The 27,503-nt window shown below is 43.0% G+C and overlaps 1 protein-coding gene across 1 annotated transcript in view; it reads left to right on the forward strand.

Moving 5' to 3' along the window:
- Positions 1-27,503, forward strand: part of Nrg4 (neuregulin 4) — a 75,754-nt gene that overhangs the window by 30,271 nt on the left and 17,980 nt on the right. The window contains exons 4-5 of the mRNA XM_028865132.2: positions 13,899-14,045; positions 21,981-22,060. Coding sequence (XP_028720965.1) covers positions 13,899-14,045; positions 21,981-22,060 — 227 coding nt within the window. The remainder of the gene's footprint in view (positions 1-13,898; positions 14,046-21,980; positions 22,061-27,503) is intronic.

A 27,503-nucleotide genomic window follows, 5' to 3' on the forward strand; every position in this document is an offset into this window, starting at 1 on the left:
TGCTGTTACTCTTGGTCACAGACATTCTGGTGCAGGCTGCTGTGAGTGAGGACGTGTTGATGCCACTGTGAATCTTAGCCACTCAGTAATGAATCTAGGAAGTTACAACACTCCCTTCACTCTGAGGTATTTCATAAGGAGTCTTGGCACGGAGTTCCAAAGGCCTCTTGCCTGTCATGAGGTCAAGAAACCACGCCTAAAAAACTATCCCCCAGATTTCATGGGCAGTACTGAAGTGTAAGTGAATTCTTCTTGTCTTGGAATAACCTAGTTTCCCGAGAGTCTCAGCCTGGTAGCCAAGGACATTTTTCTCTTCAAGGCCTGTCAGCCAGGGACCAGGCCATTTGTACTGAGTAGGCTTGGTTGGATGTGAGATCTGCAAGTAAGAACTGTAGTTCTATAGGAACAGACATTAGATAATTCAGCTCAAAATGAGGTAGTTCAAGTAGTCAGTTTTATCTTATAAAATCAATGTTTATCACATTTTTATAGGATATGAATACCTTCTGAAGAAAGATAATTTTTAATATAAAAAGAATATGGCATTAAAATACTAACAGTAATCTAACCAAGTGTCTACAACAATTGCCCCTCAGTGGCCATGCTGTCCGTGCTCTTCACAACTTGGGGTTACCAATCTGCTTTCCTAAGCTGTCTACTTCTAAAGTGCAGTGGCTCCTGGGAAATCCTGACTCAGCCCATTGGTTCTGAGGGAACATTCTATAAATACTGATCATCTTGGAATCTTGTTCCCAAGAATCTATTCTTTGAAGAATTAAGCCGTACCTGTCATTTATTTCCTGTGTGACTCAGAGCCTTGGCCAAGCATCAGATTAAACAGAAACTGCATTGGAGATGACTCAGGGAGGAGAATGCTTGCGATGCACTTTACTGTCTCTCTCAATACCTGGGAAAAAGTCAGGTATTTGTAGCCCTAGTGCTGGGAGGCAGAGAGAAAGGGATCCTGGGAACTCACTGCCTGATCACTCTAGCCTAATTGATGAGCTCCTCCGCGTTCAGAAAATGCAGTGGAGAGTGATTAAAGAAAGGCATCCAACACCAACCTCTGGCCTGTGCACACATGTGCCCAGGTACGTGAACATATGCACACACATATACCATGCACAAGAAAAGAAACACGAGACTTTTAGATGGCAGATAATGGCCTCCTATAACCAATAACATCACAATGGATAAGGGCAAAAATCTTGACTGGAGTGTATTGTGTAACTAGCTCACACGGGTTTTATCGGTATTTAGAACCTTTCATGGTAGCTGGGCATGGTGGTTCATGCTTGTGACCATAGCTGCTCAGAAGGGGGGACAGTAGGGTCACTCTAGCCCAGGCGTTCCAGAAAGGCATGATCCCATCTTAAAACAAACGTATGGAACAGAGGATGTTGAGAAATCTCCAAGAGTATCTAGAGACTTTAACTTGATGTGTTCCTATTCTAACTACCCATCTTTATTTTAATAATGTAAATGACAATGATTTTTAAGAGGTCTTTTTTGGGTATAAATGATATTTTGTTGTTGTTGTTGTTTTTTCTTCTGTATTCGAGATTCAATTTTAGGAAAGCAAAATTTAAAACTTAGTGAGGCGATTGGGGCACTTGCCTATAGTATCCCAGGTGCCTGAGAAAGAGTTCTTGGATGTCTCTTTCCTCAAAGGGACAACCAACATTTAAAATAAAAGTAGAAAGTGACAGTTATAAAGAGGCTTACTCACTGCCTCCTCCTCCTCCTCTCCCTCCCTTCTTTTTGAGTTAATTTTTCTCTTCCCATAAATAATCCAGAATGTAAAATTCAGCAGCAAGCACAGAAAAGCATCCTAGGTAGATGATGAGTCACTGCTTTCTGGGCTGGTCCCTAAGAAGACAGACAACTTTTCATCCATTCTGAAAGCCCGGCTATCAGGGTACTGAGCACTGAGAACACACTTCATATGATACAAAAAAGAAATTCCCTAAACAAACCTTTTCATAGTCTAGAAACACTTTAGTGAGCCCTGGGCAGAAGTAGCTTAGTCATTGACGCTGAGGTGTTATTTATATGTGTAGTCCACATTCTTATTTCAAATGAATCAATAACCATTCTTCATTGTGTTTCAGTTTCCAATGCCAGCAGTTCTGAGTCTGTGTAAGTTTACCACCATTGGCTTTGAGGTCAAGAAGCTGAGAACTGCTATTTTCAAAACTTCTTTAAAAACAGAAGTGTATGCACTCATGTGAGTCTCTGTCACAATTATTCCTGGTATAGTCTCCCCGCTCACATCAGCTATAACTTTTAACCAAGTAACTGATTTCTGTTTCACAAGGAAAACTAGGTTCAGGGTCATTTGGAACTGTCTAGCATAAGAGGCAATTTAGTAGATGTGCACAAGTCACAAACTCACGCATTACACACTCTACATTCTACCTCTACACGCATCCTTTTAAATTTTTAATTTTTTTTAACAGTTCTTTATGTTATATGTGTGTGGGTATGTGAGTACATCCAGGTGCTACAGCTTCTGTGTGGAGATCAGGGCACAGCATGGAGGAGCTGCTTCTCTGCTTCCACCGCATGGGTTCTGGGGATGGAACTCACATCAGGCTTGCCAGCAAGTGCCTTTATCTGTGGGAGCCCGTTCTCGGGCTCCTCGTGGCTTTACCCAGCAGATCCGCATAGAGGATGATCAGGACCACGAGCCTGAGTGCAGGTGTCTGAGATGGTCTGCACTTGGCTGTGCTGGGGGAGGAGGTCTTTTGCCCCACCCCTTGGCGTCTCTATAAAAACCCTGGAGCAGAGACAGTCCGGGCCCGTTGGAATAGGTTCCAGGCCCTCTCGAGGCTATCCTTTATTTTCTATCTGTTTATCTCCGCAAGATTCTCCGCTATAAATCCTTCTATCTAATATTTCCTGCTGCTCGCACTCAAGAAAACTCTGGGGAACTGTGTGGGGGGGGTTAAAACGCCCCACATTTATCCTCCTAGAATTTGCCACCACCACCCCCGCCCGGCCTCACATGCCTTTGATCCCAGCACTCAGAGGCAGGTGGATCTCTGAATTCAAGGCCAGCCTGGCTACCGAGTGAGTTCCAGGAAAGCCAGGGCTACACAGTGAAACTCTGTCTTGAGAAAACCAAATAAACAAACAAATAAGTAAGTAAACGACTAAGGGCTTTGTATTATATTAAGGAAGATTTTGCCTCTTCAGTGGGTTGTATAAAGGATGTGTGTTGTGGTGAGGGTACAGCTCAGTGAGGAGAACCTACCTGCTCAGCCTGCAGGATGCTCTGAGTTTTATCCGTAGCATCACTTAAAGGGAAGAAGAACAAAATTAGAAAGAGCCCCACCTCTAAAAACAAAAGAGAAAGAGTCCAGTGAGATGGCTCGGGGGTAAAGGCGCTTGATGTCAGGCAAGTAAAACGTGAAAATAATGATGTAGTTGAACAGTTCTACATTCTTAAAATTTTTGACAATATGTAAGGGGCAATAGCTTATTTGATCAGTGAACCCATATAAGTTTAGAGAAAACAGACCTAATTCAAATAAGACATATGTATGCTATACTTAATATTCTACATCAGAGAAAAGACAATCTATTTTTATTAAGTCAAAATCAAGCTAATCTTACTGAACAAAGATCTATTAATATAACTTGAGTTCTTAAAATGTTCCTTGGTTTTGACGAGAATAATTTTCTTAAGTTCATTATATTTAAGATATTAGAATATTAGGTATATTTCTTTCCTACAATGGACTTTTAGTGATGTTTAGTAAATGTATCAGGCAAAACAGAGTTCCTTGAATGAGAAAAGTTATACTCTAAGAGTCTCCTCTGTGGATAGATACGTCATCCTCATGTCATCATTCTCTCAATAAAGATAATCAGTCACCTGCTCATATGTTTGGATAGTCTAGCCAGGGCCCTCTTCATGATCTTACTAATGGGAAGCAAACTGTTAGCACAGGTGAACCACAACGGCTAACAACGAGACCCACAAAATAAGTGATAGAGAATGTGAAGTCCAGAATAGGAGGGAACCGGCAGATCTGAAGCTCTGCTCCCTTGGATTCCTCTGAGTACTGGGAGAAGATGCCCAGCACTCAGGCCCGGTGTGCAGGCTTCCCTGGCGTATAAGGTCCAGTGTGCAGGCTTCCCTGGCGTATAAGGTCCAGTGTGCAGACTTCCCAGTACCTCCGTTCATCCCACTCTATCCAACAAGTCTACTGAGCATTTCAACGAATAGCCTCTAAAAGTTCTAAAAATTATAAAAGGAGAAAATCAGATTTTCACAAATAAAAAATGAGCATGGGTCAGAGGTATATTTGAGGAACTGCTTATTTACAAGGAGACCAGGAGATGTTGCCACTGACTCAGAGGACAATTAAATCATGTGCACACATGTGAACTGACATGAAATTGATGTGGACCCATGCAGTGAACTGTCGTTGTATACCAAGCAAAATGCATTTGTATTCCGCTAAGGTTTGCGGTTTACAGAGTTGTAAAATAGCTGGAAGATGAAAGTGCCAGTCTCTGTGGAGTCAGAGAACTCGGGAAGGATGTCTGCCATGGGCCTGGGAACCTGTTTTGTGGTTGATGTCAAAGTCTTCTTCTGAAGAACAATCTAGACAGGAGCCTTCTAGCCTCGGCATCTTGGTCCATTTAGACACAAAGGCAGCCAAGTAGAACGTCCAACCAGAGTGTTCTGAGTTGAAGGAGCAGGAGTGGAGGAGAGTTTTGGCTTCACCTGTGCCTGCATCACCAGCCAGGCCAGGCCCTATGGGCGGCCCTGCTTTCCCCTCAGTCTTGTGACCTGTCCAGAGATCACCTCAGAGCCAGCCAGTACATGGTGTTCAGCTTTGTGACTGGAGGAAGTTAGCTTGGTGAAGCATTACCTGGTGAAGCAGTTACCCACTGGGACTTAGTAAGCCCTGGTTTCACCAGGACTCTGCCAAAGAGCGGATTGCTCACATGTGCACAAGATCCAACCAGAGCGGCTTCCTGCTTTAGTCTGAGCTTGGTTTCCCACCTGTAGCAGTAATGATGCTGTGCTTGGGGGAGGGGGGGTACCAACCATTTGTCATGTGATTGTACAGACTGAGGGCTGGTTAGGAGATGAAGAAGAACAGACATGTAATCTGTGGAAGGCTAGTTATACAGAAATAAGATGAAGAGACCTACATCTACTGTGCTGCTGTATTTGACTTATCATCTCATTTAATTGTAGATTGTCTGTCCCAGCATTGCTGGACCCCGCCTGACTTAGTGTTCTGTTTCTGTGGGGAGGGCACAGCAACTCTTATAAAAGAAGGAAATTAATCGGGGCTTGCTTATAGTTTCAGATGTTTAGTCTGTTATCATGGTGGGGAGCATGGCAGCATGAAGACAGGCCTGGTACTGCAGAAGGAGCTGAGAGGTCCACATCTGGATCAGTGGGCAGCAGGAAGAGAGAGAGACACTGGGCTTGGGTTGGGCTTTTGAAACCTCAAAGCCCACCCCTAGTGAGGCTTCTTCCAACAAGGCCACACCTACTCCAACAAGGCCACACCTACTCCAACAAGGCCACACCTACTCCAACAAGGCCACACCTACTCCAACAAGGCCACACCTACTAACCCTCTCTAGTAGGCCACTCCCTGATGACTAAGCATTTGAATACACGAGCCTATGGGGCCATTCTCATTCAGACAAACACACCACCCTGTGTTCTATCAAATTCTTTCCAAAGGGAATTTCAGAATTCTGTGAGTCACTTTATTAACCACAGAAAATGATAAGGTTTGCTTGAGGTCAGTTCCTAAGATAGGCTGGTTCTTAGATAAGATTTGGCCTTTGCAGCTCTAAATTTAGTAGAAGGTTGTATTTCAAGGGAGAAAATAAAAAGTGCCTCTGATATTAAATACAGCAACGTCCTTTTGCTTTAGTCTTTGACACTCTGCTGTAAGCTTTATTAAACATCTGGAATGAGGTTGATCTTCAGAACACCTTAATGGAGCAGAAATAACAGCCTGGACGCTTATAATAGAACGGATGCAAATGCATCCAGCAGCCGCTCCATTTATGCATTCTGTTAATGCTTTTTATTTTAGTAACCTTACTTCTGATTATAGACTCCCTCATTAGTGTTCTCAGCAGAAACAACGGATGCGTCTCTCTCGACCTCAGCGTTTAGAAGGAAACTTAAAGCATAAATCTCCCGCCCCTCTGACTTGGACGCACTTCTCTCACAGTGCAGGCCGTGGCTGAGAAGCAAGGTGCACACGCCAGCTCCCTTTGCTCTAGTGATTTTGCCAGCTGCGGTTGTCTTCCTGGTGTGCGTCAGGAGGAGCTGAAATCATCCTTTACCGCCAACTGGGGGCATCCCGCTGCTCTCTGAAGGCCGAGGGCTGGGAAAGGCAGTATGGCCTTGCTTTTGTGTTTTTCTTACTGTTGCACAATGGCATCTGGATTTTGATTATCCCTTGGGTAACTGTTTATCATCCACCATCTCCTTTGGAGTACAGCCCCCCCCAAAAATGTCCATTCTCATCTGTAAGACTTAATTTCTACATGGAAATACTAGCGGCTGTGACTTTTACAGAGATCTAATGCTCAACTTCTTTTGTCAGGAAGTGAACTGACGCTGGCTTCTCTTTGTCTTATTCCAAGTTGGGTCATGGGATTTTCCCTGCAGCCTGGGAAGGTAAGATGCCAGCATGAACAGTGTGCATTTAAAACCGTGGTTTAAGGACTCCAGTCTTTCCAGATGTCCCTACTTGGTGGTTTTAATGAGCCCTTAAAAGACGAAAGGGAAAATCTCTATAGTTGGAAGGCCCACTTATATATTATTTGTTTTTAAATATATTTTACATATACTGAAAATATTACTTAAAGGAAAAAGTGACAACAATTTTATATCTAAATGCTTTACATATGTATACATTTATATATATGTATGTATATATACATATATATAAACATATAAAATCTCCAAGACAAAAATGATACTTAAGACATAAATGGCACTTATTTTTTGAGACTGAGTCTATGTAGCCCAGGATGGCCTCAAACTTCGAAGTGTTGCTGAAACTACCGTTGAACTACCACAGGCTCTCTCCCTCTCTATTTTATGCTTGGGTGTTTTATCCACATCCATCCCTATACCATGTGCAGTGCCTGAGGAAGCCAGAAGAGGGCATCAGAGTCCCCTGAAATGTAGTTACAGATGGTTGAGTGCTGTACCCTGACTGGGGTCCTCTGGGAGACCAGCTCCCTTCTCTGCTAAGCCATCTCCAGCCCTGCCCTTGAGCTCTTTACCCTCCCCCATCCTGAATGATGCTATTGCGGGCATGTGCCACCATCCTGGTATGTGAAGTTTTTATTTTAGGTTTTACGTTATCTTCCGACCTTTTAAAAAAATAATACACTTAGGGCCGGGCGGTGGTGGCGCATGCCTTTAATTCCAGCACTTGGGAGGCAGAGGCAGGCGGATCTCTGTGAGTTCGAGGCCAGCCTGGACTACCAAGTGAGTTCCAGGAAAGGCGCAAAACTACACAAGAGAAGCTCTGTCTCGAATAATACACTTTATTTGTGCTAGTAGGGGTGGGAGACTTTTAGACTTTGCTCCCTAATCATATATTTGAGGTAGGCAAAATAGGGAGGACGGAGATGGAGACTTCAGTGGATTGTTTTGTCAGCATGGAGAAAGATGGCACCATTATGAAGCTCACAAACCACAGAGTTTTGTCTCGGGACTCGTGGGAAGCATGGTGTAGGCCCTTCTCCCAGAGTTCACCGGGGCAGACTGGCCCGTGCACACTCCTGGATGAAGGTTGTGTTTACGGCCTATGGCTTCTCATGGCTTCTCACAGCCCTTCTGTATTTTATTGGGCTTTTGCTACTGTAAGCAAATATTTGAAACTTTCCATGGTTTACTTACCCGATGTAACTTTCCCAGTGGCAAACGTGATGCTTCCCTGTGTGGACTGTGCTGCCATTTCCGTTCAGATGTACCCTGAGATGCATCCCACATATGAGGGAGCTGGCTGACACTCAATCCTGAAAGAATCCAAGATTTGCTTTTTAGCTAGACTAAAATTGGGGTAACCCACTTGAAGTGCTCGTAATTATTGGTGCTTAACAGTGCCAAGGTTACACATTTGACGTGAACAGCTATTTTTTTTTTTTTTGGTTTTTTCGAGACAGGGTTTCTCTGTGTAGCTTTGCGTCTTTCCTGGAACTCGCTTTGGAGACCAGGCTGGCCTCGAACTCACAGAGATCCGCCTGCCTCTGCCTCCCGAGTGCTGGGATTAAAGGCGTGCGCCACCACCGCCCGGCCATGAACAGCTATTTTTACAAGAGAGGGTATTAGCTGAACATCTCCAGGTGTAATCAAGCTGGTAAATGTTTAATGCATTTGTGGCACCAGGTAATGGAAGAGGCAAAGATTGCGAGCCAGTCATCTCTGAATTCTTGGCCTGTACAGATCCGGTTGGCATTGTACAGGATGTTTGTGTATCATACAGCCGTGGACTAAGTGGCTCCACGCCATGCTGTCAATATGGCGTGCACTCTTGTAAAGATTTTATTTTTTGTTTGTTCTCATTTTTCATGAGTTTCAGGCTGAACTTGGATTGTCATAGAAAGTTGGTAAAGTGGGGTCATCTGGGGGTCACAGTGTTGGTGAAGTGAGGTCAGCTCTGGGGGGTCACAGTGTTGGTGAAGTGGGGTCAGCTCTGGGGGTCACAGTGTTGGGAAGTGGGGTCATCTCTAGGGGTCACAGTGTTGGTGAAGTGGGGTCATCTCTGGGGGGTCACAGTGTTGGTGAAGTGGGGTCAGCTCTGGGGGTCACAGTGTTGGTGAAGTGGGGTCAGCTCTGGGGGTCACAGTGTTGGTGAAGTGGGGTCAGCTCTGGGGGTCACAGTGTTGGTGAAGTGGGGTCATCTCTGGGGGTCACAGTGTTGGTGAAGTGGGGTCAGCTCTGGGGGTCACAGTGTTGGTGAAGTGGGATCAGCTCTGGGGGGGTCACAGTGTTGGGAAGTGGGGTCATCTCTGGGGGTCACAGTGTTGGAATTTTTTCTTCCAGGATATCTCGGTCCGGGTGACATGGCTTTGGTGTCGGGTCTTCCTTTGTTAGTGACTCTTACAACATGGTTCTCGTGTTTTGTTTCGGGGACGTGTAATAGTCGTGTGTTTATGGACCACTGTGCTCCCAGCTTTCTGCCTGGAGCCCAGCATTGGTACAACCGTGGCTTTTGTAAAGAGATTCTCTGCGTTCCTCTTTTACCTGTATGTTGCCCTGTAGCTTTGCTAGGTGTCTTGTTGGAGTGTGAACATTGCCAGTGAAATAATTAAGGCAGGAGATGGTACTTTGACTTTGTGTTTTAAAGCTTAAGTGACAACAGAAACGGAGGAGGAGTGGATGGGGGCAGAGGGGAGGTGGGGGAGGCACTGGGAGGAGAGAAGAGCAGGGCAACTGTGGTTGGGATGTAAAACAAATACTTTAAAAAATCATAAAGCTTAAGCGCCATACACGGCAAGCAGGATGGGAGGGTCAGGGAACTAACTAGCTTTTTCTTTTGTTTTTGTTTTGTTTTGTTTTTTCGAGACAGGGTTTCTCTGTGTAGCTTTGGAGCCTGTCCTGGATCACACTCTGTAGACCAGGCTGGACTCACAGAGATCCCACCTGCCTCTGCCTCCTGAGTGCTGGGATTAAAGGCATGTGCCACCACTGGCCAGCTCTAACTAGCTTTTTCTAGCCTGAAGTCCAGCATTCAGTGTTTGGAACAGAGCAGCTCCGTTCATGATCTACAACTTCTTGGTTCTTTTTGTGTTTGTCTTGTTTTGAAAAAGGGTCACCCCCAAATATCCCAGGCTGGTCTTGAACTCACGCTAATCCTCCTGTGTCAGTCTCAAAAATAAGTTTGGTTCCTTTACTCTTGCTGAAGGCCTTCAGTATCGTGATAAATTTCCCTGAACACTGTAAAATGTGTGGTAGTTCATAGATGAACTTTCTCATGTCCTGTGCATTAAACATGGCTTCTGTGCTTACGGCGAAACTCTTGGTGCATCTAGAAGACCACGGTTCAGTTTGGAAGGTTCTAAGTCTGAGTTTGGAAGGTTCTAAGGTCACTGGGCATTTGTACCCAATCTGGCATTCATCTTCAATTCCAGGAAAGTGTTTTAGCACTTGGTGTTTATCAAACTAGATGGCACAACCTCTTGGTACTTGGCAGCCTACACAGAAGTGAACCCCAGGAATACTTTAGCAAGAGTTACTTCCATAAAGACAGAGGCTGCTTAGCTCTGTGCAGACACTGTTGTAACCCTTGACCTGTGTTTTTCTTCAGCTCACACTAGCTCTGCTCCGAGCCTCTGTGTCTCCACTCCATTCTCCTCGACTCATGCTTGCTTGAAATCTAACATTTGTGTTATAACTGAGGCCATAACATTTTCATAAGTTAGCCAGAGCTTTGAGAGCTGTGTTCCCTTACTTACATGACAAATATCTGGAAAAATAAACTTCACTTGTAGGTTAGCAAAGCAGTGCAGTGTGTCTCTGCCTTTCTTGGGTTCTCATTTAACGAGGTGAAAAATAACAAGGTTTTTTTCCTTGATGTTGTTTGGCTTAAATTTCCCATCAGTATTTACCTTCTCCCCAGATGTGGATGATGGAGAACATAATCCATTGCTTCTCTCTCGTGTTTTTTCTGTCTCCTTCTATCCTCATCTGCTGACTGAACTTCTACACATGTCGTTCCCAGACTGTACAGGGCTTCCTTTCAGTGGATAAAATTTTCTTTTCTTTTTTAAATCATCTGTAAGGTATACATGTTAACTGAATTCTATTTAAATACAAAATAATTTTAAGGAAATCGTGAGGGAGTTTTTATTGTATTTTCATGCCTCTAGAGCCTACTTTTGGAGCAGAGTCTTATCTCGCGGAAACCTACCTCTTCCCTGTGTTTGTTTTGAACTGTGTATGTTGGATGCAATGGGTCTGCTGGGTTACTCCTTAGGGTAGAACCTCACCAACTTCTCCCACCCACTGCCCCTTTTCACCTAAGACATTTCCTCCTGACCCCCGTAGATAAGTATATAAAATTGCAATGCACACCAAGAATTTGTACTTCAACACAATTCTTTGCTAAAATGATTTTTCCATTTGTTACTGATTAAAGCAAATTTACATATTAATGAGATGCTTGTGCTTACTTATTTTTACAGAAAAAATTAAGTCTTGGCTGGGTATTTGATACTGAATGCCATGAAGCATCTTCAACACTTATCATGACTGATGACAACTTTGATCCTCTGGTGTAGAGAATTCTTCTCTACCAAGATACATAGTACAGAATGGTAGAAGCTTGTGTAGGGCCATTTCAGAAGTTATTGGAAATTCTGTCCTAATTAGGACAGAATCCCAAGCCAAAAGTCATTTAATTACCTTTCATAAAAAAGTTAGCAACTTAAATAGCAATTTTAAATTCAAATGTTCTAACAATACAATCCAAAGATACATTTGTTTGGTATGTTCATGCTAAGGAACAACAGTAGGAAAATCTCGGAGCCCCTGTTTCCTGTAATTACTTTGTATCACAGAAAAACACAGCAGTTTATAACTTACAATGATCTTACATAGAGCCAACGTGGAACAGGCAACATCTGTCAGACATGCGCAGTGTAAAGTGTGTGTTGTGTGTTCAGCACGAAGCTGCGGAGACATGCTACCTTGCGAGGACATGAACCTGTCAGAATCACCGTACATTCAGTTTAACTGCACATTGTGTTGGGATGTTCAGAAATCTTTTATTGTTGCCAAATTTTTTATAACCTCCATGCACTGTTATGTGACCTCATACAGTGTTATGAACCATAGTTTATGACATGTATTCTGAAGAATGTTTTACTCATTCATTTATTTTATGTGCATGAGTGATTTGTTCACATGTCTGCCTATCTGTACCATGTGCATGCCTGGTGCCTGCAGAGGCCAAAAGAAGGTATTAGATCCCCAAGCACTGGAGGCACAGATGGCTGTGAGCCTCCGTGTGAGTACTGGGAATTGAACCCAGGTCCTCTGGAAGAGCACTCAGTGCTCTTAACCACTGAGCCATCTCTCCAGCCCAAGGAAAAATAGTATTTTAATGTTCACACTGTAAGTAATTATAAGTTTGTCCCCCAAATATCTCTCACTTGGTGTGTCAGTTTGTCCCTCGTCTCTTGTCCTTCTGTCCCTTTTCCTTGTGTCCACAAACCGATCTTTGTAGTCATGTCAGAGAACCACTGTACTGCCTAAAGCCCCTGTGAAGTCAACAGCCGCAACCCCCTGCTTCATCAGGGAGACATGAGGCTCAGAAAACATCTGCTGTTTGGTCAGCTGAAATTCACTCCATGTGCTCAGTCTTAAAGTTCTTCCTCTTATTTATACGTAGGCTATTAGTTATCCTGTCACGTTAGTTGTTAAAACCAGTCATTGGTTCACATATAATTGTCCAGGCCTGTTGTCCTGATTAGTATAATGTGGGAGGCAGAGAGAACAAATTTGTAATACATGCCTAATCTGGAAAAAGGTGAGGAGGAAAATTAATTTTGCAAAAATCACTCTATATTTTTTTTGGTTAAAACATAGCTTAAAGTGTGTATGCATGTGTGTGTGTACATATACACACTCATTTTTTACATAGCATTATTATTATATATACTTTGTGAATTTCTTACATAACTTCCTGAGTTACTTTATAAATAAATGTTTACACTGAAAAGAAAAAAATTAGGTTTTTTCAGATAGAGTTTCACACTCCAGCCTGGGCTGACCTAAAGCTCGTCAAATATCCCTCAAATTTTAGTTGCTCCTCCTGCCTCACTGGCCATGTGCTGGGACTACAGATGTGTGCCACCATTTCCAGCTAATATTTGTATTTACATTTGACGATACCATAAACTGATGGGATGTCAAACAGCATAATTCTTGTTATATTAATCCTTTGAACATGTTGACAGGGAAAAGGCGCTGGCTGATTCTACCAGACTGCTTCTTTGTGGTATCCTTTGCTGTTTCAGGTTGTCTCTGAAGGAAAATAGAAATGCTGTTAGTCATATAAGGTTGACACACGTTCAAGAAGGCATTGTTGAATGGTAGGGAAGGGATGTGATATTAAGTAACTCTGGGTTTGGAAGAAATAATAATTTTTTTAAAGATTTATTTATTATGTACACAGTGTTCTGCCTGCATGTTTGGTGAATGCCAGAAGAGGGCACCAGCTCTCATTACAGATGGTTGTGAGCCACCATGTGGTTGCTGAGAATTGAACTCAGGGCTTATGGAAGAGCAGCCAGTGCTCTTAACCTCTGAACCATCTCTCCAGCCCCGAAATAATAATTTTGAGGAACAGTTGCATTCATTTACACATCTGTGTGAAATATAATAAGTTGCAGATGACTTTGAGTTATATGCAGACAGTTACACCGTTGAAGATGTACACTTTAAGCCAGGGTGGCATGCACCTGCAGTCCCATTGGAGGATTACTTGAGCCAGGGGGTGGAGGACAACGGGAACAGCCCTGTAAGCCACATCCGCAAAAGTTGTGAGGGAGAGAAGCCAAACCCAGAAGGCACCGACGCTGGAGTCTGAATACTACCCAGTTCCTCTAGATTCTAAGCTGCTGAAGAACTCTAAAAAGGAGGGAGGGAGGGAGGGAGGGAGGGAGGGAGGGAGGGAAGGAGGGAGGGAGGGAGGATGGAAGGATGGGTAAATAGCGCCTTTGTGTGTATCCGTGGCTCTATGGGCTTCACTTGAAGCCTGTCCACTCCACATTCGCAATCTGAGAAGAAGAGGCCTTTTCCCTTCATTCCAGCTGGGGCCCTTGTGTGGTCCACATCCGTGTATGGAACAGATTCGATCTTTATCTGAACTTTTACCCTACAGGTGCATTGAGAATTATACGGGAGCTCGTTGTGAAGAGATTTTTCTCCCCAGTGCCAGCAGCCAAAGCAAAAGTAACCTGTCAGCAGCTTTCGTGGCCCTGGTGATCCTAGTCACGCTCACCCTCGCAGCGCTCTGCTTTCTGTGCAGGTAACTGAAGGGGAAGAGACCCCCACAGAGAAGAACGTAATGGGCAGCGGCCCCCAAGTAACCAGCACACTCTTTACTTCTAGATGTTTCTCCAGATACTGCTTTATGCTGGCATTCTCTCTCTAGTACAATTTTGTTATAAACCAATGAGTCATTTTAAAAGCATCTTAAGCAACTCAGCCTGTTGCCTGTCACTGATGTCATCATTTGCCATGGTGGCTCTAAGCTAGGTGAACCCACACTCACTACAGAAATCACCTTTATGTCACACAAGTCTTTGGGTGAGGTTTTTTTAAAAATAGGTTTTGAATATTAAAGGCAAAGTGACTCGTGCAGGGCTTTAAAAGCTAAAGGCACATGGCTGATGTCTGGTGTCAGCCTTTTCTTTGGCGTCTTTTATGTGCCAGGCATAAGGGACACAGCGGCCAACAAGGTAGAAATGTTCCCTAAATTCATGGGCTGTTTAAACCGAGAGAGAGAGAGAGAGAGAGAGAGAGAGAGAGACAGAGAGACAGAGACAGAGAGAGACAGAGAGAGACAGAGAGAGAAGCAGAAAGTTAAATTGGAGAAACTGGTAACTTGTAAGAGAAACCAAAGGGAAAATTACATGTTGCAAGGCCATATACATCAAAGATTACTTGCATTGAGTCCTTTTTTATTGCTCTTCAATGTTTTTGAATTTTTTTAAAAAGTGACTATGAAATTAAGTTTAGTAGTTATTTTGTATTAACTAATAAGTATGAAACATGCATTGGTTACTCTCATATGGTTATGAAAATGGGGTTGATGATGGTCATCATAAGACAATCCAAGTTGGCTTGAGAAGTTAATATTCCAAGAATAACATGTAGATAAAATAATATTTCATAAACCCTGGTTAAAATTTGGAGGGTCTTTGGCTCTTTTAAAATGTGCATAATTATGTGTTTTCTTTCAAAGTATCATTTAAGCAACCCAGTAGATCTTATCTAATTGTTGCATCTGAGTACTTGAGATACAAAAGCTTACAGGCCCGTCACATCAGATTGTGTTTCCCGTGTGATCTGCCGCTCCTATGTCCCCTTCCCCCGTGTGACCTTGCCGCTCAACCAGCAAGGGTTAGACTTTAAGGCTGGGACTGTGTAGTTCAGTGATAGTGTGCTCGTCTGGCAGGCATGAGGGTCTAGGTTCAAGCCGTTGAATTGTGATAAGAAACAGTTTATTTCTCTAGACAGGCACTGTATGATTGCTCTAGTCATGAGTATCGGGTAAATGATACAATTAAGAACACCGCCTTTAAATGGGCTAAAAGTTCCATCTTAGAATTGTAGCTTGAGTTTTCCTGCCTGGCCCACAGTCAGGACAAATCTCTGTCACCCGCCAGTCCCACAGCTGCTCAGACCCAACCAAGTAAACACAGAGACTTATATTGTTTCAACTGTTTGGCCTAATGGCTCAGGCTTCTAGCTATCTAGTTCTTACATCTTAAATTAATCCATTTCTATAAATCTATACCTTGCCTCATGGCTTACCAGCATCTTCACATGCTGCTTGTCATGGCAGTGGCTGGCAGTCTCTCCTTCCGCCTTCCTGTTCTCTCAGTTCTCCTCTCTGTTAGTCTCACCTATACTTCCTGTCTGGCCACTGGACAATCAGTGTTTTATTTATTAACCAATCAGAGCACTTTGACATACAGACCATCCCATAGCATAGAATCATCCAGAATCTTATAAGAAAGATTAAAGAGCCATCGCTGGACTCCCAGCAGCAACTGCTAGCCATCTGAATGAGGCTCCCTAGACGTCCTACTTGTTGGAACTTTTAGTTGTGTTATCTGATGGTTGCCTGCAATCATACAGAGTCCTCCAGATCGGGGAGGGGGAGGGGACTCGGTGGTCAACCAGTAGAAACCATGAGAGAGAAATTTCTAATCTACTGAGTTTAGAGTAGCATGTAACAAAGTATCAAATGAGTCATCTTGGGAATTTACCCCTGAATAATGATCTATTCTTATTTTATCCCTCTATGTATGTTTTCCAGCAAAATACACCAAAAGATAAGCTTGACTGATTCTAATTTCTCATTATTCTCTCTAGTGTTGACTTGGAAATAGATTTTCATCTTCTATTGATTGGTTATTGAGCTACTTTGTGTAATAAGGCCTCTAGTTTTGACTGTAGTAACTATCAATTAACTCACTGTTGCTTGAATTTGTTCTTAAAATTTCATATATTAGAAACAAGTTCCCAAAGTCCTCTCTTAATGGTGTTTGAAATGTTGGATCTTTGGGTGACGGGGTCTCAGCAGAATGAAGGAATGAGCCCTTTAATGCATAACAGAAGATGGAGGATTTCTCATCGGAAGCTATTAAAGTGAGCTCTGTCTGTCTTGCTGGTCCTGTCTCACAGTGTGGTACCCAGTGCCATGCCATGACCCAGTTAAGGCAGGCCTTACCAGATGCTGAACAGTTGTCAATGCTGTAGTCTTAGACATCTCAGCACCTGGAACCATAAGTTAAATGAACGTCTGTTCTTTGTAAATTACTCAGTGGTATAGCAACAGAAAAAGATGGATGCAACCGTAACAGTTTAATGGCTTAAAAAGAAAGGCTTTCTGATTCATAGTATATAATCATTATGTGTTATCACATGGATTGGAGATGGTTGTGCTAAACACTGTCATGAGGACTCAAACTACAGAGCAGCTGCCACAAATGCTGTTGGTTGCATTGTCAGAGGGAAGGAAAGTTCCAGAGTGCCTCACACTCAAAATGATCTGTCCCAGAAGTGACACAGACACTCTGACAGAATCACTTTCACGGGCCTACGCATTACAAAAAGTGTTAGTAAATGTAGCTCACCCATATGCTGCAAGGTAGAAAGCCAGAAGCAGGTCTCACATAGTGACTAAAGAATTCATAAGGGAATCTAATATTCCACTGGGACTTGCTAAGAGTGACTTGTGTATTTTTTTAATACATAGAACTTTGATATTGCTACAGCTGTTGCAACTGGATTCCTTTACTGATCTTTGAATTTGTAAAGGTAACAATGTTATATCCCAAATGTACTGCATGCCATTGAGCCACAAGTTTTCATAAAAGAGCAAAGCACAGTTGCAGACTGGAGGCAGAATTCAGGAATATTCTGATCTAAAGCTAGATGTAGTAGCTTATGTTTGTAATTTCAGCTCTTGAAAGTCAGAGGCAGGAGGATGGCTGTGAGTTCAAGGCCAGCCTGAGTTATATAGTGAGTTTCAAGCCAGGCTTGTTTATAGAGTGAGACCCTGGCACAAAAAGAGGAAAATTCTAATCTGAAGTACCCTATACCATGCTAAATGATAACTTTTGGCCCAGGCATAGTGGCTAACACCTATAATCCTAACACTTGAGAGGCTGATGCAGGAGGTTTGCTGTGAGTTCCAGGCAAGCCTGGATACCAGGGGAAACCCTGTCTCAAAAAGAAGTCCCAGAGCCTTCTCTTTAGGGTAGGAAGTATAGGCATGTAGGTATGAGAACGGAAGATTATATAAGAAAGATTGGTAGTCATTGAAAAAGAAACCTCTAAAGCCAGGGGAGGCAACACATGCCAGTGGTCCAAGGCTAGCCTCTACCACTTAGGGAGACCCCGCCTCAAAACACAAAGAAAAAAAGAAAAGGGAGAAACCTCTAATCACAAATGTTAAATGGGTTTTCATTCTGAGCCCATGGTATTTCTAGTGTCTAGTGGGGGAAAGGTTAAGTGTATAAAGCAGTCTAGACGGTAAATATTCTCAACTGATTGACAGAAACAAGTGCAAATCAGCTCTTGAAGAAGCCACTGTCATTCTTTACCTTAAAGGGCACCTCACAGTATAAGACTACTCACTGACATGGGAGAGAGGCACCGCTAATTAGAACAAATCTTGGGAAAACTGGATAATGATCTCTTCTGATTCTGAGCACATTTTCCAGCATAATGTGCTGGGGGTGGGCAAGCTGATTAATTCCCTTATTAGTCACTGTACTGATGATTTGGAAATAGAATTTTCATTTGATAGTGATTGGCTATTGAGCTACTGTGTGTACTATTAGCCCTGACGATCTAGATTTGGCTGCAGTAACTATGAGTTTGCTATGGATTAAATGTATTCTCCAAATTTCATGTTACCACTAAGAGCAAAATCAGATATTCAAAATATTCTTTTGTGGGGAGAATCAAACCCATGATATAAAAGTTATGTTTAATATGTATGAAAAAGAAATGGAAGCTGGAGAGTAGTTAAGAGCTGGAGAGTGGTTAAGAGCTGGAGAGTGGTTAAGAGTACTTGTTGCTCTTACAGAAGGCCTGGGTTCAGTTCTCAGCACCCACATGTTGGCTCACAACCATCTATATCTCTAGTTCCAAGGGATCTGACCCCTCTTCTGGACTCCTTGGGCACCAGCACGCAAGTAGTGCATATACATACATGCAGGCAAAATACTCATACACAAAAATATAAATCTAAAATTAAAAAACAAACGACAGGTTTACAAAAGAGCAGATTTCGCAAAGGCCAATACAGAAGTTGAAAAAATAAAATTAACATTAAAAAATTCAATATATTTAGTTCAATGTTAAGTTTAGTTTGTGTTTTTAAGCAGATTAGAAACAGTAAGGGGAAGGATGAAGGAAATGGGGAGAGAGGTGAATGAATGAAAACGTACCCCAAGCCTAAGGAACAAAAGAACTGTAAAATATTAAGGAAAAATCAAGAAACACGGCAAACAAAGCGACTGCGTCTAATTCTTTTACTTTTCTGGAGTTTGAGAGAAAAAAAAGACTTGAGGCAGAGGCTGTGTTTGAAAAGGATAATAGCTGAGATGTTCAGAATTTGTAAGTTACTCACAGACTCCGCAAATGTCAAGCAGATTAAAGAAAAACACATGTGCATAGCACAGCCTCATAAAGCACGGAATCCCGATTCTAAAGCGAAAATGCTAACGTAAAGACAGCAGGTCTTCGAAGGCCCAGCCTTAGAGCTGAGCATTGAGCACTTAGGAGGCACAGGGCGGACGCAAGGCCATGGTGATGTTGGCAGTGTGCTGAGAGAAGTGGCCGGCTGCCCCGACCTCTGGGGGGTGGGGAGGTGGTGAAAACATCTTCAAGATTGAGGGAGAAACGAAGATAACTGTAGATGTATAGACCGTAGGGTTATTTTGCAGTGAGCCTTCCGTCCAAGGGCCAGAGGAGAGAGAGCTGACTCTCCAGGGTGTGTGTGAGATGAAAGAAGGAAAAATAAAGAAACAGTGTATAGGTTTCAACAACAAAGATGTCGTCCGCTGTGTTCTTAAGAGTGGACAATATATGCAGCCAAGAATGACCTTGGCTGCGTATATTCCTCACCTCCTCCTCCCAGATGCTGTGATGGAGGTGTGTGCTACCACACCCGGCTGAGTGCTGCTGCTTACACTGTCCATGAGCATTGTTTTTCACCCTTTCTAATATATGTTTTATTTTATGGTTTTCTTGCGAGTCATAAAAGCTAGACAATGGATATAAATTTAATTTAAAAAATACCCTTTTTTTTGGTTTTTGAGACAGGGTTTCTCTGTGTAGCTTTGCGCCTTTCCTGGAACTCACTTTGTAGACCAGGCTGGCCTCGAACTCACAGAGATCCGCCTGGCTCTGCTTCCTGAGTGCTGGGATTAAAGGCGTGCGCCACCACCGCCCAGCAGCATTTGTTTTATAAAATAACATTTCAAAATAATTTTCAGGTCAGACTGAAATGTGCTTGAAATCACATATTTTCTTTTTGTATGTGTCCGTGTGTGTGCACATGTGTGTGCAAGCGAGAGAACAATACCAGCTGTCGTTATCCAGCTGTTGTCTACCTTGCTTGGCCTGGAACACTCACCAAGTAGGCTCGGCTGCCTGGCCTTGGGCCCCAGAGATCTGCCTGTCTCTGCCTCCCCAGTGCTCGAATAGCCAGGGCACAGTGCCTCACACAACCTTTAAAGATGCAGGCTCTGGGGCTGAGATTCGGGGCCTCTTCATGCTCACAAGGCAAGCTCCTTGCAATGACCTGTCTCCTCAGCTCTTTTTCCAATTTTAATGACAGCTTGACAGAGGGAACACATGTCCTAACCCCACGGGCAGAATCAGTCTGATCATTATTGCTCGTGAGCACTAGACACGGGCTTGGTGCTGTCCTCTACTGACTTTGTGAAGTGTTTCTGGGCTTAAAATGTGCTTTGAAGAGTGAAACTAAAGCCAGGCATGGTAGTGCATCCCTATGACCCCAGCTCTTGGGAGGGGGGTGGTGCATCTCTGTGACCCCAGCACTTGGGAGGGGGGTGGTGCATCCCTGTGACCCCAGCACTTGGGAGGGGGGTGGTGCATCCCTGTGACCCCAGCTCTTGGGAGGGTGGTGGTGCATCCCTGTGACCCCAGCTCTTGGGAGGGGGGTGGTGCATCTCTGTGACCCAGCACTTGGGAGGGGGGTGGTGCATCCCTGTGACCCCAGCTCTTGGGAGGGGGTGGTGCATCCCTGTGACCCCAGCTCTTGGGAGGGTGGTGGTGCATCCCTGTGACCCCAGCTCTTGGGAGGGTGGTGGTGCATCCCTGTGACCCCAGCTCTTGGGAGGGGGGTGGTGCATCCCTGTGACCCCAGCTCTTGGGAGGGGGGTGGTGCATCCCTGTGACCCCAGCACTTGGGGGGGGTGAATCCCTGTGACCCCAGCACTTGGGAGATGTAGACAGACAGGAAGATTGTCAAGTTCTAGATATGCCTGTCATACAAAATGAGACCCTGTCACCAAAAATAAAAGGGGGGGGTCTGGAAAGGTGGCTCAGTGAGTGAGAGTCCTTGCTGTGCGAACGTGAGGACATGAGTTCGAATCTTCCACACCCACATAAGATCTGGGCATTGCTGCATGTGCCCATAACTCCAGTGTTTAGGGTCGGGATGGAGATGGTGGGTACCAGTTCACTAACCAGCTAGCCTAGCTGAAATGGTGAGCTTTGTGTTCAGTGAAAGACCCTGTCTCTAGGGAGTAAGGAAGGGAGTGATAGCGAAGGATACCTGACATCTTCTTCAGGTCTCCACGTGGGCAAATGTGCACAACACACACACACAAACACACACACACACACACACACAAACACACATATACACATACATACACACATATACACACACATGCACACACACGTGTACATACACATGCACACACAAGCACACATGCACACACATACACACACATGCACATAAACAATGGCAGAGAGGGAGGAAAAGAAAAGGAGGGGGAAATATTTAGTAAATGAAAACAAATAATTCTTTAACAGAACCCACTGGTAGCTGAAAGTGCTTTGACCTGAGGGCCTTTTGGATTTTCTGTAACTTAAGACGATACTTGAATGAGGTCAAATACACCCCACCCCCAATGCTAAAACATCTGCTAGAATTGGCATTTTAGGGGAGGCCAGGATGTTTTTAGAAAGTGTCACGTTGCTATGGCTAGATGATGTGAATTCATTTTCAGTAATGTGAGTTAATACATTGAGATTGGCGTATTGAAAAAAGAAAGCACCTTCACATTTCAATTCTCATTTAATATTTAAAGCAGTTCTAGGTGAGGTTATAATCAGATGACCCAAAGCTGATGGTATTTTAATGTCGTGAATTAGAATTGTTCGCTGAAGCCACTGTGGTACATAAAGGGTCCACGATGGTCGGACGTGATCTCTGTAGTGGAAATACCTATGGCAGACACAGCATCTGTGCCCTGCTGTAGTCTCAGCAGTACCCAGGGGTCGCCGCCGCCTCGGCTGGCAGGCTGGTTAAATGAGGAACAACATTTGGGAGTCCTGTGGTTTCCAGTAGTTCTGGAAAGAGAATGAGCTTCCAAATCCTCAGGCTTAATTTTCTTTCTGCTTCTTCTGACGTGTTTTCCAATGACCTGTTTTCCATTTGTGTTTCTCACCTCTTTGATGCCAGGAAGGGCCACCTTCAGAGGGCCAGTTCAGCCCAGTGTGAGATCAGCCTGGTGGAGAGAACCAATCCCAGTGCCCACCACAGTGAGTACACTCAGAATGGCATGTTTTGGCCTATGGGTGAGATCTTTGCTGTTCTGTGTATGGATTTGTGTTCACAGGCATTCAAAAATGGGTGGTCCTAAGAATTTTTCCATGGATTTTGTGTTAACTGTTAATTTTGCACACGAGGATAAATTTATTAGCAGTGTGAAGGAAGTAATATTTTTCTCAAAATAAATATGTGAAATTATATGAATTCCAACCCTTGAAATGATGCCGTCAACTGTAATGTGCTAGGGCAGCTCTGAGGAACAGGGTTCTAGAAAGCATCCTGATGTGGGCTGTGCTGGGAAGGCAGGGGTAGGGGGTTACCTTAGGAGTGAGACAATCTTTGGGAAAGCTGTAGTCGAATCAGTGTTTTTAAGCTATCTTGAGGTTTCCGCCTAAACCGGAACAGCAGGCAGTGGATTTCCTTCCTCTTACTTGAAAACAATGAAGAATGGACAGACTGTGTGAAGCAACAGTTGACCTCTGGTCTCAATATGCATTTTCATCTATGTGTGCATGCGCACAAACACACACACATTAAAATAAACCTTTAAAAAAAAAAACCAACCCTTTATGTTGGCATGCTCCTATAACCCTACTGTAGAAAAAAACAGAAACAGGGGACCTCTGGGGGTTGCTGGCCATATAATCTCACTGCATCAGTAAGATCCAGGCTCAACAGGAGACCCTGTCTCAAAAAACACTGATAATCAAGGAGGAAGAAAATGACAGGAATTAGTGATATCAACAACAACCATTAGGTGACATCCTACCAACACTGTAAACAGAGTGACAGGAGAAGATTTGGCATAATTTAGATTAAATAGACAAATTCTTGGAGAACAAAAACTACCGAAGAAAGAGGTCATTTGAGGGGCTGAGGACGCAGCTCATTGGTAGAGTGCCTGCCTAGCATGCAAGACACCCTGGCTCTGTCCTTGACGCTGCGTAAAGCCAGGGATGGTTATGCGCACCTATAATTCCAGCCCTTAAGAAGAAATACAGACAGGAATATCAAAAGTTCAAGGATATCCTCAGCTACAATGAGGCCAGCCTAGGCTGCATTGGACCCTGTTTCAAAAAAAAAATCTGAAGAATAATATGGAAAGTTAAGTTTTTTTTTTTTTTTAAAAAAAGATAATTCGAATAGTTCCATATCCATTGATTAATTTTTTCCATTGATTGAAACTTTTCTTCAATGACTGTCCAAGCCCAAATAGCTGAACTTATGCCAAATTTCCAAAGAAGAAACAGCTATTCTATGTAAGTTCATCTAGAAATATTGAGAGTACAGTCTATGAGACCAGCTGGTAGTTTAGTAATGTTGCAAGAGAGAGGGTTAATATTAAAAGTAAAGCATATTTCCATATATCAGAAACTGATAGATACAGAAACTTTTAAAAACACACCATTTGTGACATCATCTCAAAGTACACAAGGAAGTGGGGAAAAAAGCATGAAAAGTAGTGAGACCCTGTAGTGGTCTGAACGAGAATGGCACCCATAGGCTCATGTGTTTGAACATTTGGTTGAAAGTTGGTGGAACTGTTTGGGAAGGATTGGGGGAGGTGGCCTTGTTGGAGGAGGTGTGGCACTGGGAGGGGACTTGGAGGTTTTTAAAGATTCATGCCATTCCCAGTGTGCTCTCCCACCTTATGGATCAAGATGTGAGCTTTCAGCTGCATTCCTGACAATATATCTGCAGCTTGCTGCCAGGCATCCCTGCCATGATGGACTTAAACCTCCAGAGCCATAAGCTCAACAAATCCTAACTATAAGTTAAATAAAGCCCTCCTTCTGTGAGTTACTTTGGCCACAGTGTTTTAATCACAGTCATAGAAAGGTAACTAATACAGACCTGTACAGTGAAATGTGCAATTATGCTAAGGAAAAAAAAAAAGAAAATAAAGAAAGACCCACCTAAGTGCAGAGACTACTGTGTTGAAAGGTTTAGAAAACATAATATTAAGATGTCAGCTCTCTTCACATCACCCAGAGATTCGTGCCATCCAAATAAATCCCAGTAGGTGCTTTGATTTTGTGACGATTGACAAGGTGACTGTAATATGCCTCTGGAAAACAAAGAGTCTAGAATAGGAAAGCAATGCTGAATCAGCACACTGAAGAGCTTACATCATCTGACCCCCAGCTTGACGTAAAACTCCCAGAATTCAGACAGCCTGGTGCTGGCATGAAGATGGATCCGGGCCCTAGACATGGATTCCTAAACATCAGTCTAACAGGATGCTGTGACAATCCGTTATCCACATGCAAGAAGATAAACTTATTCTTTCCATATACAAAAACAACTCAAGATGTCGGTGAATGTAAGAACTAAAATATATAAGTCTCTTAGGAGAAAGTCTTCATGCCATTAGATTAGGTAAAGATGGAATATGAAAAGCACAGTTGGTAAAATACTTGATATACGAGACTTATGCAAAGGACATGCTTCAAATGATTCCACTGTAAAAATGAAATACAAGGCACAAAATAGGAGAAAATACTTGTAAATCAAATGTCTGACAGATGGTATAAAATAGACAAGAACTTAACTGAGCAGTGGTGCCACACATCTTTAATCCCAGCACTTGGGAGGCAGAGGCAGATGGATCTCTGTGTGTTTGAAGCCAGCCTGGTCTACAGAGTGAGTTCCATGGCAGCCAGGGCTGTTACACAGTGAAAGCCTGTCTCCAAAAACATATGTGTGTATATGTATATATACATACATATCTACATACAAGAACATGTTCAACTGAAGTTGAGACCGACTCAGTAATAGAAAACAACTGAACTCAAGTGTGGGCATTTTACCAAAGAAAATACACAAATAGCTAATAAGCACATGAAAAGCACTTGACATTGTAACCCATTAAAAGATTGAAAAGCCAAAATAAAATACCAATTAACCCACTAACTCTGCTGTGTTTTTTTTTTTAAGTCTGTAGGATATGGGAAAGCACAGTTCATTGCTGTACTGACAAAAAAAAAAAAAAAAAAAAAAAGTGGCGTGGACAGTTTCTTAAGGAACAAGTTGGTATGGCCCAGCAATTCCTTCCTAGTCAGCTACCCAAGTAAATGAAAACTTGTGTTTGTATGATGAGCCAGAATGTTCACAACAACATTCCTTCCTGTCTCCAGGGAGTGGAAATCACCCAAGTCTGTGGCAGTGCCTGTAAAGTCATAGCTGTACAAGCACGGCATGTGTCACATGCTGTCACATGACCAAAGTCAGCTGTGCTGTGTGGTAGAAGTTTCAGAATGCCCTGTGTGCATTTACCTTTGTATTAAGGTTAGGTGAGTGAGTTCTTAAGGGTTGGGGTTGGGATGAGTAATCACAGCAGATAGCCCTGAAAAGTATTTCCAGGGTGATGGATCTGTTTAAAAACTGGGTCATGGTTGTGGCTGTATGACTGTAATTTTTTAAGCCAGTGAATAGTATATAAAGGTGAATGTTGTAAGTGTGGGTTATGTCTTAGTCACCTAACAATGCCAGGCTGGGTGTGTGTGTACCAAAAAATGAAGCAAGCCCACTGGCACCATATACAAAATGAACTCAAAGTGGGTGAGAGAGACTACATGTAAGACCCAAAATTACAAGACTCAGAAAAATCAGAATCCAAAGTTGAACTCGGCGATGATTTCTTGTATATACTTACATAGTCAACTAAAAAAAAACTTAGATAAATTGGACTTCATCAAAAACCAAAAGTTGATGAAATTAAAGGACACCGTCTGCAAAAAGGCAGTCCCCAAAACAGGATAAAGGGCTTTCAACCCATGCAACTCTAGTATTTAATATAGAGAATGCATTTCATGTGTACATATGTGTGCGTGAAAATGGACGGGAGACTTTTTAAGGGGTGTGGGACTTTCCTGGAAAAATATAAAGAAACATTTATTTACCTCAAATAAGAGCAGCAGACCTAAGAAAGATTCTGCCAATTTCAGCTTGGCATGATAAATGAGTTCCTTAGGGTTACTTACAGGGGTGTAGGGAACTCACAGGCAATGAAGAGCCAAGCCTCACTCACTGAGCTCTGATTCTGTATGGTTCTCAATTGGCAGCAGAAATGGTACAAACCTGGGCTCAGAGTGCTACCTAGTGTTAAATCAGGAGAGGTGACTGCAAGCTCGGGCAAGGAGACACAGATCAGATCTAGGAAAGTTAGCGCCCATGTGGATTCTGTCTTTTCTCTTGCAGAAGTTTGCTGGTCTCAGCAAACACTGACCAACTCTGGAAAGGCACATAGAACATTTAAACGGCATTGTAAGATGGAATTACTTTGCCAGAACTCAGGACGAATCCCACTACAGACAGGAGGAAGGGGGGCGTGGCAGGGTGTGAGACATCAAAGGATGTAAGGGGGCAAATGTGAGCAACATGCACTGATACACATATATGAAAATGCCATAATGAAACTTATTAAAATAGCAACTTAAAATTAATAACAAAAAATAATCCTGAATAAATAAGTCATAACAAATAAAAAAACAGCCCAGTTTGAAAACTGGCAGAGGATTTCAATAGACATTTCTCCAAGAGCATGTGATGTGTTCCACATCACTGGCCACTGGGGACATAAAAAGGGGAGTGTGGACCCCTCATACACTAGGACAATGGCTGTTTAAAGACCATGTATTGGCAAGGATGTATAGAAACTGGAACCCTTGTGTACTGATGGTAAGAATAGAAAATATTATAGTCGCCTTGATAAATGGTATGACAGGTCTTAAAACCACAGAATCACCATTTTATCCAACAGTTGACTACTGGGAGCTACACGCATGAGCAAATATCTGTACACCCACACTCACAGGAGGTGAATTCATAATAGTAAAAAGGTGGAAAAGCACTCAGATATCTAGTGATGTATGAAGAGATGAAATAAGTGGATGCATATAAATGGAGCATTACTTAGCCTTAAAAGGAAATGTAATTCTAATACTACCATATGGATGAACTCTGAAGACATTACACTAAGTGAAAAAGCCAGACGCCAAAGTAAGCACTATGTAACTCCACTAAGATGGGATGCTGAGCAGTCAGACCCATGGAGACAGAAAATCATCTCTATGGCTACCAGGGACTGTGGAGAGAGTTATTGTTTAATGTGTAGTTTTAGTTTGGGATAATGAAACATTTTTGAAGATGATGATCATTCCTCTTATGTGATTTTACTTAATGTCACTAAACTTGACAATGGTTAAAACAGTAAATTCTATCACATATTTCACCATGAAGTCAGCCATTGTGAAGGACACACCATCATGAATGATGTTCTCAGGTGATGCATTGAGCTTCTGTGTGCCCAACATGATCAGTTTCAAGACACTAAGAGAATGTGTCTCTTACTGTGTCGCTGAGTGGTGGTGACTCTCGTTAGTGGTTTGATGGATGGTTGGTTGATGCTTGGCTTACTCTGGAATTATGTCT

This window comes from Peromyscus leucopus, chromosome 7 (assembly GCF_004664715.2).
Source record: "Peromyscus leucopus breed LL Stock chromosome 7, UCI_PerLeu_2.1, whole genome shotgun sequence".
Classification (NCBI taxonomy): domain Eukaryota; kingdom Metazoa; phylum Chordata; class Mammalia; order Rodentia; family Cricetidae; genus Peromyscus; species Peromyscus leucopus.